The sequence below is a fragment of the Chinchilla lanigera genome, unplaced genomic scaffold, assembly GCF_000276665.1.
Source record: "Chinchilla lanigera isolate Chin_1 unplaced genomic scaffold, ChiLan1.0 scaffold00055, whole genome shotgun sequence".
NCBI classification, from domain to species: Eukaryota; Metazoa; Chordata; class Mammalia; order Rodentia; family Chinchillidae; genus Chinchilla; species Chinchilla lanigera.
In genome coordinates, this window is record NW_004955456.1 from 8,098,171 (window position 1) to 8,106,657 (window position 8,487).

Here is an 8,487-nt window from a genome sequence, read left to right on the forward strand (position 1 = left end):
CAAGGTCATGAGTTTAATTCCTGGTACCCTACTTCCCCCCCAAAAAAGTATTTTACTGATTTAAAGGCTCAAGCATGTTCAAACCCCTGCAAAACTATGTACTGCAGCTTTAGTTTTTCCAATCCAAGAAGGCAGGGCAGTTAACCTTTCTGGTGCCAACAGGAAATTCAAATGTTTTTATGTCTTCTTACCTGCTTTGTAGATTAAAAATATTTCTGAGTAGTAGTTATCTGATAGGTAAACCATGTTTTCCTTGCTTCAAAATAAATATTTCTGGTTTTGTGAAACAAGCTATAAAATATGTCTCAATTCTTCCAATAAATGAGTAAAGATTCATCCTTAATCCTTGCTAGTGAAGTCTGCCTGAGTCACTTTCCTAACAACGTCTTTATTAACCCAGTATTTCACACATCCATCAGCTTATGCAGGTAAAAGCAGAGGTATATTTGGACCCTGCTTGTAGTTCTAGTGACAGCTTTCCTTGCTGAGACCCTCGTAGCATCTTGTATCTTAAAGTTTCATGAATTTTTGCTGGAAGGATGATCAAGATGTAATTCTTTTTTTTTTTCTTTTAGTACCAGGAATCAAACTCAGGATCTTGCATATGGCAGGCAGGTGCTGTGCTGCTGAGGTATCTCCAGTGATCAAGATATATAAAGGGCAAAATGCTATGACTTCTGCCTAAAGCTTTTGTTTTCTTGGTTACTAATAGTAGTAGATACTTCTTTTTAAAATATTCTCTCAAGATCCTTGAAACTTCTTGAAAAAAAATTTTCTTTTTTTTTTTTTTTGGTAATATGTTCTGATCTCATGCCGTACCGCGTACCGAACACACGACCTTGAGACAGGTCTCACTATGCAGTCAGGCTGGTCTTAAACTCACTTTGTATCCCAGGCTGGCCTCAAACTTGCAACGATCCTCCTGCCTCCCAAGTTCTGGGATTACAGGCACGTGCCACCATACCCGGCTTAACTTCTTGAAAATTATGAAATAGTGACAGGAGAAAAAGAATAGTTACGTATGTTTTATTTTTGAAATTTGAATAAGAGTCAGTATGAAAATTTAAAAGTCCTTTATAGAATACCCAGGATTTACATTTTCGTGACAGATCTGTTGTTTATAGGGAATGGGGTATTTTACTATGGAAAGACATTGTAAGTGATATTCCTTGAAAGCATTGTAAATTTAAAGGAGAATTTCAAAAATTAAGTAATGACTGCTCTGCTTTCTGTTTTATTCTGTAAATTGTGACTCTCCTTTGCACTGCCTTCCATTTAGGATTGGTTATGTGGTCGTTAGGTTGAATTTGATCTGTGTACATAAGCACTGCATTGAAATTTACATTTAGAGCACTCTGTAAGGGAAAGGCTTTTGCTGTTCTGGGACCCTCAGTGCATTAAAACTCTTTTTTTTAAAAGCTGTGTGTTTAAAATTAAGCAAGACCTTTTTTCCCTCTCTATGAGTTGTAAAATTTAAAGCATGAAGCTGATGTGACTAACAAGTTTGGTAAGAATTATTTACAGATGTTGTTGTTTGGGTTCTTAAAATCACTCAGTACTCCAACTTTCAATTGAATTTTTTGGGAGACTTACCAGAGTTTCTTGGCATGCACTACAAAACAAAACAAAACACAAACAAAACACCACTCAATCCTTTCCATCTAATTCTGCAAAAACTGATCACGTGCAGGTCAAAAATACAACCAGATCCAAATCTCCACTCCCTCAGGAGCTCTCAGGATCTGCACGTGCACCTTTCTTTTCTGTCTCTGGTGGCTGGGACCAAGACAGAAGCCCCAGCTGGAAGGAAGGCCACGGCGGTAGAAAGCTGGTCAAGGCAGACAGGAAGCAGAGAAGGGGCCAAGGACGACACATAACTGCAATGACATACTCCATCCATGGAGACTCATGGAGACCCAGGCTCCTAACGAACCCACATAGAAATGAATGCATCAGTAGTTCCATCCACACAGTGAGGTTAGCGCTCCCAGAAGGATGGGTGAACATGATCAGCATGAGCTTTCTGCACATAGGGAAATATCACTGTGAATCCCATTAACATGTACACTTAATATATGCCAAGAAAAATACATTTAAAAGAAAAGATAATATAGGGAAAATACTGATATGGGCAGGGGTTTTCTGGGTAGGACCATAAAAGCACAAGGAAGAATAACAAAATGGACATATGTGGTTATATCACAGTAAATATCTCCTGTACAGCGAAGAAAACAATCAACATAGAGAAGGGACAACCTATAAAATGAGAGAAAATACTGAGCAAATCCATCTGACTGAGGATTAATATCTGCAATATATAAATAACTCAAAAAACTTACCAGCAATACAGTAAGTAATTCAATTAAAATAGGCAAATAGTATGAAGGCTTCTCAAAGTAAGAAATACAATGGTCAGCAAATACATATATGAGAAAATGCTCAATAACATTAGCCATCAGGAAATGCAAATAAACACTACAATCATCTAACTCCAGCATAAATTCTACAAATATATTCTTCGAAGTAGCACTATTCTTCTCAGCTACTTTTATGGTTGGACCTTAAATGTCCCCCAAAATCTCATGTGTTGAAGGCTTGGTCCCCAAAGTAGCAGTGTTCAGGGGTGAGGTCATTGAGCACTGATTGGACTAGGAGGTTTGGTCTTGCCAGTGTACTAACAACCCACTGACAGAGTCACAGCTCAACGGTGCACTGGGAGGTGACAGCAACTATGAGGTGGGATGTAGCTGGAGAGAGGAATTATGGGTGTGCCCTGAAGGGTACATGTGTCTCTGACCCCTTCCTCTCTCTTTGCTTACTGGTTGCTATGAGCTGAGCAGCTTCTTCTACCACTCCCTCCCTCCCCTGTGGTGTTCTTCCTCACCACAAGCCAGGAATACAGAGCCAAGTGACCAGGGACTGAAACCTCTGAAACCATGTGCCTTTAAATCTTTCCTCCTTGAAGTTGTTCATCTCAGGTATTTTGTGACAGCAACACAAAGCTGACCACCCCTCTACTGCAGGTTCTGGAATTTTAATTTGCTTTTAAAAAATTTTTAAATAGGAATGGCCTTTATGCTAATATAATTAACAGACTCAAGAAACATGGAATGATTACTTAAACTTTCATTGATAACTTAGTCTAATGAGTATAAAAGTTAACTGATTACCAAACATGCACCCATATTATTTAGAACAATATCCATTTACTGCGTCAGTAAGTAAAAATGCAGAGTTCCATTTGATAGGTATACTTAACTGTATCTTCATTGTTAGATGTTTTTGTGAACGTAGCCATTGGCCTTTCTTCCATGCCAGACTGAAAGAGCTGAAACACAGAGCCATAAACTTTCTTCAAATTTACTTAGAAAAATTATATTCCTAACATAGAACTACATAGGTGTCTAATACAGGCTTTATCAAAAGTTTTAGCTATTCATTAACACTATTGCCCTGTTAGTTGTACTTACCTTCCTACATGGGCTTCTACATAATAAATAATATGTAATATTCATCATATAGAGTGATACACTCAACCACACAAAAACGTTCTAAGAAAAGTAAACTCCCACTTGAAATCGAAAGGACAAAGATCATTTTTCTTTTTAAAGGACTGTCTGGCATGAGAAAGGGAAATAGAGAATTTTACTTTAAAATGAGATAAAACAAGGACGAAGACACTCATAATTACTTAATTCTCCAGGCTAACTCTCCTGGCAAGACTAGGATATTAGAGTACAACCTTTGAAGGAGAACTGGTAAATTAGAGCTCAGAAAATCCAAACAAGTCCCTTAGGAAGTGAACTAAAATAATAATTCTCATGTATGAAGTCCCTGCTAGGTACTTACGTACTTTACCTCGTTTGCACTTGAAGTAGACCTGACCTATACGTATTTTCATTGCCATATACCCAGGAAAAAACATCAGGCTCAGAAAGATGAAGTAACTTACTTGTCCAGAGTTCCAGCTACGCAGAGGATGCAGCTGAAGGCTCCAAAGCTTGCGTCCTTCCTCTGCCCACGAGCGCGACTGAATTACTTATTCACAACCTTTGCAACAGTTGGGAACAAGGGAGGAGAGGCCCAGAGAGCACCCTGTGCTGACTTCCTACCAGAACTGTCCGAGAAGGTCACGCTACCCTACTTTTGAGCACAGCACAATGATACTAAGAAGCTGAGGCACATTTTTAGAAGAAACATTATGTATAAATACAGCAAAAAGAGCAAATTGGCTGTGTTCCACGGTCTCTTCACCTGATCTATCCTGAAGATTACCCTCTTTTAGTACATAAATTTATCTCATTTTCCTTGAAGTCAATAACATCCTTTGATATAGACAATGTTCTGTTCTACTGTACGGCTCACTCTATTCTAGGATACACGAAATTTCTGTATTTATCTAGCAGAAATTCAATGTTGGGCATTGCAGTGATCTCCAGTCCCCTACTGCACCCAACAATAAGCATTTAAACCCTGGCAGAGAGGCTGCTTCTCTGCTTCCTCAGTTTACCCTCCCTCATAGTTGGCAGGAACTGCAAATTCAAGGGTCTCTGTTCTCGCTATGACTGATGTGGTTTGGGCAAGGCTGCTAAAGAGTGAAAGCTGGAGTTATAAAATAGCTTGCATTCAAAAGCCTAATCACTAATGCATTAAAAAAAAAAAAAAAAAAAAAAAAGATGTGTTTTTCCCTCACGTAAGTCTAGAGCCTAAGTTCTCAAAGCACAGTCCCTGGGCCTCTGGTGTTCCTAAGACTCTTTCAAGAAGCCCATGAGGTCAACTCGTTCCCGCTAACACAAGGGTACGATTTGCCTTTTCACTGTGTTAAGCTTTACACTGAAGGTTCACAGGCAGCCGTCATCAACGCAGGGCACAAAGTAGGTCTTTGCATTATTCACTATATGCAACTGCAAAGGATGTAAGGAAAGTGAGTATCCACAGCGCGCTTATATTGTACACAAGTGTGAGAGGAAAGCAAGTACTGTGATAGATTGAGTCATGAGAAATAGCAGCTCCTTTTTCTGGATCATTTTTCATTGCAAGAACAATGGACAAACACTGGTTACTCAGGCTTAGGTATTTTTATTACATACAGTTCTTGAAAACCAAGTGCGGGGGCCAGGGATATAGCTCAGTGGCACAGCGCCTGCCTCACAAGTGTGAGGTCATGGGTTCGATTCCTAATACCAAAAAAAGAAAAAAAAAAAGAAAAAAGAAAACAAAGTGCTGTTTACAATACCACGAAAAAGAACTGGATGCAAGACTGTGGGACTGAGGCTCCCAGCACTCACCTCCTCCTCCACAGAGAATATGAAAGTAGCCAGGGGTGTTGATGCAAGCCTGTAATCCCAGAGCTCGGGGAGGCTGAAACAGGAAGACGACAAGTTTGAGCCAGTTTGGGGAATTTAGTGTCTTACCAAGACCCTGTCTCAAAATAAAAAGTAAAAAAGAGCTGGGATGTAGCTCAGTGTAAAGGTTCTGGGTTAAATCCCCAGTGCTACAAAAAAGGAAGAAAAGGAAGGGAAGGAAAAGAAAGGAAAAAAAAATTAAAAAGAGAAGGGAGAGGAGGGGAGGGGAGGGGAGGGGAGGGAGGGGACAGGATGCAAGGGGAGGGGAGGGCAGGAAGAAGTAGGAAAGGAAAAGGAACAAATGCATAGCTGCATTTTGAGGTGAATGATCCTGAGAGAACTCTGGAAATCAGCAAGAGATTAGCAACTTGAAAGATTCAAAGATGCAGCCAACAGCACAGACACAAAATATCCTTCCATCTGCCCTCTGTAACTTCACACGGGGCGGGCGACTCCCCTCTGCCAGGGTAAAGAGGAAAGAGTCCAGGCAAACTCCCCCAGCACGGGTGCTGACCGCCTTGCTACCGGAAATGTCAGAGCCCTCACAGGCCAGGAGCCCACTTAAATAAGCAACCTGACATCTGAGAAGTTGCCTAAGTCATCGCCTCACAAACCCCCAGGGTGCTGTAGCCGGAAGCCACCTTGAGAAGGGAGCTGCTGTCTCCTCACCAGCGGTCAGTGCCAGCCCTAAAGGCAGCGCCCAGGCAGCTCCTGCTGCCTGCCCAGCCCCACACTCCCGCAGCTGTAACTGCAGAGCTGGGAAGGCCAGGGTCCCCAGGGAAGCCCTCCCACAAGGCCCTGTTGAGGCCGTCTCCAGCACTCTCTAGCTGTTGCCCAGGGTGGGTGCACAGGACAGCTGAAGGCGTTGGGGGAAAGCCAGACTTCAGCCACAAACCTCCCGCAGCCAAAGATGGCCTAGGGAACTCTGCCAGCCCAAGTCCCACTCCAGGGCATGCACTGCCGCAGAGAGCACCTCCTGCCAGCACCCGCCCCCAGCCTTGTCTGACCACGCCTTCCTGCAAAACCTGGACGAGCCCCCCAGAAGGGCCATGCCATTCCCGCCACCACCTCCCCTGGGCCTGCGTCGTGGACGAGGTAGAGGACAAGAGCTGGGGCCACCACTGCCAGAGCCGAAGAGCTGGTGACAACAGTGCCTGAGGAAACCCCCACCCCCGCCAGGGTCCACCCCTCCCGCTGTGGCCACAGAACGAGCACCAGGCACCACCACCGTGCGCTGTCTGCAGTGTCCTCGCTCTGCACAGCCCACAGATACAGTGGGTCTCTTGATTCCGCCATAGAATATGCTATGTCCACGGTCATTAGCTACAGCCGAAGAAGCTGCAGGGTGATGGACGCTTAAGGCCCAGTTGGAAACTCAATGTTGCATAATGAACCAACATCTAAGACACATCTTCAGAAGAAAGCACTTCCTAAGAAAGCTACCTCGGGGCTGGGGATTTAGCTCAGCGGCAAAAGCGCCTGCCTGGCAAGCGCAAGGTCGTGAGTTTGGTTCCCGGTACCGGAAAAAAACCAAAAAAAAAAAGAAAGCTACCTCATAAAAGGGTTAGAGATATCTTAGGTTTTTATGGGTGTTCAAGGTTTTTATGGGTGGTCATCTTCTTCTATGAAATAGATTTTCATATGAAAATCTCAAAACAAAAGCACAAGACGTATGAAAAAAACAAGGTCATATGCTACTTCCCATAGACCTTAGTGACACTCTACCAACACAGCCCAAAGGAATGGAACATGTGAAACAGCTGGGAAAGAATTTTAAAAACGATTCTATGAAACCTCAGTGAGATCCAAGATGTAGACTTAAATGAAAGTAGGAAGACAATGCAGAGGAAGAATGAAAAATTCAGCAGAGATTTTGAAAAAGAAATGAATGAAACTGAAATCAAGGAAATGAATAATTCAGTAAGTCCAATAACAATACAGTAGAAAGCCTTGTGACAGACTAGCTCAGGTCATGTGGAATAAAGGCTGTCTGAACTTGAAGACGACTCTTGGGACATCCCAGTCACCCACAGAGGTCAGGGACAGAGCCAGGGACTCCGTGTGAGATGTCATAATGAGGGACTCTGGTCCTGCCGGTGGAGGCCGTGCTCAGACCAAAGTTCTGTTTTAAGGGATCAGTGAGGCTAAAGTAGGAAGGAGGTTTCTCACCTACGATAACCTAAGAGCAGTAGAAACAGGAAGGATAGCCAAGTCAAAATCCACTTAAAAATCTGAGTCGCTGGGCGTGGTGGCACACACCTGTAATCTCAGCACTCGGGAGGCCAAGGCACGAGGATCATTGTGAATTTAAGCCTGGTCTGAACTACCAAGGCCCTGTCTCAAAAAAAAAAAATCTGCAATTTGACAGAAAACCAAGTGTAAATGAGGAAAACAGGGCCAAAGTAAAGAACTGAGTGTGAATCAGACAGACTGGGGTAGGTTAGCCTGGCTTCACGGGCCAAATCAGAAAAAAAGTAATTCAGTATCTGCATAGGAAGAAGTATAGCAGTCAAAGATTTGCTAAAGTAAGCAAGCAGGGCGCTGGAGGAGGTACATCAGCAGCAGGGAGCTAAGACGCTATCGCTAATAATGTTACTACACAACAATTAGGACAAGAAATCCGTTTGTAAGGGGATAATTCAAACAAGAGAATATTACACTGATCAAGTGTTTTGAAATGTTTAACTCACTGATAGAATGCCACAAATAAAAGTATGATGTAAGCTGTAGAAGGAGAACATGGGTGAGATCCTGGGTCCAGAAATGTAGGAATGCGAAAAGGACATCAAAGAGCTTCTGGAAAGCACCATGCTGCACAGCGGAACACCGAGGCCACCGGAAACAGTGTGCAGGAGAATCAGGAAGAGGAGGAGGAGAAGCAGGAGGGGGCCGGGCCAGCTGGAAGGTCCAGCTGGAAGCAGCGGCTCCACGCCCAGGGTGGAAGAAACGTGCCAGGAGGTCAAGGCAACACAATCAAGGCAACAAACCATCCCGGACTTTTAGCCACTGCACTGCATGCGACAGGGTTAGGGCACATCTCCAAGAAAGCGATTTTAGCAGCACCGGCTAGGAGCGGGGTTGGATCCCAAAGTGAGCAAGAGAATCAGAAATGAAGTTGTGGGGTCAGTCGGTAACTTTAAAG

General features: G+C 43.3%; 1 protein-coding gene across 1 annotated transcript in view; it reads right to left on the bottom strand.

Moving 5' to 3' along the window:
• Positions 1-4,148, bottom strand: part of Sept14 (septin 14) — a 35,749-nt gene extending 31,601 nt beyond the window's left edge. The window contains exons 1-2 of the mRNA XM_005396691.2: positions 3,953-4,148; positions 3,260-3,328 (exon numbers count right to left, since the gene is read on the bottom strand). Coding sequence (XP_005396748.1) covers positions 3,260-3,313 — 54 coding nt within the window. The 5' untranslated portion in view covers positions 3,314-3,328; positions 3,953-4,148. The remainder of the gene's footprint in view (positions 1-3,259; positions 3,329-3,952) is intronic.
• Positions 4,149-8,487: the final 4,339 nt, after the last annotated feature.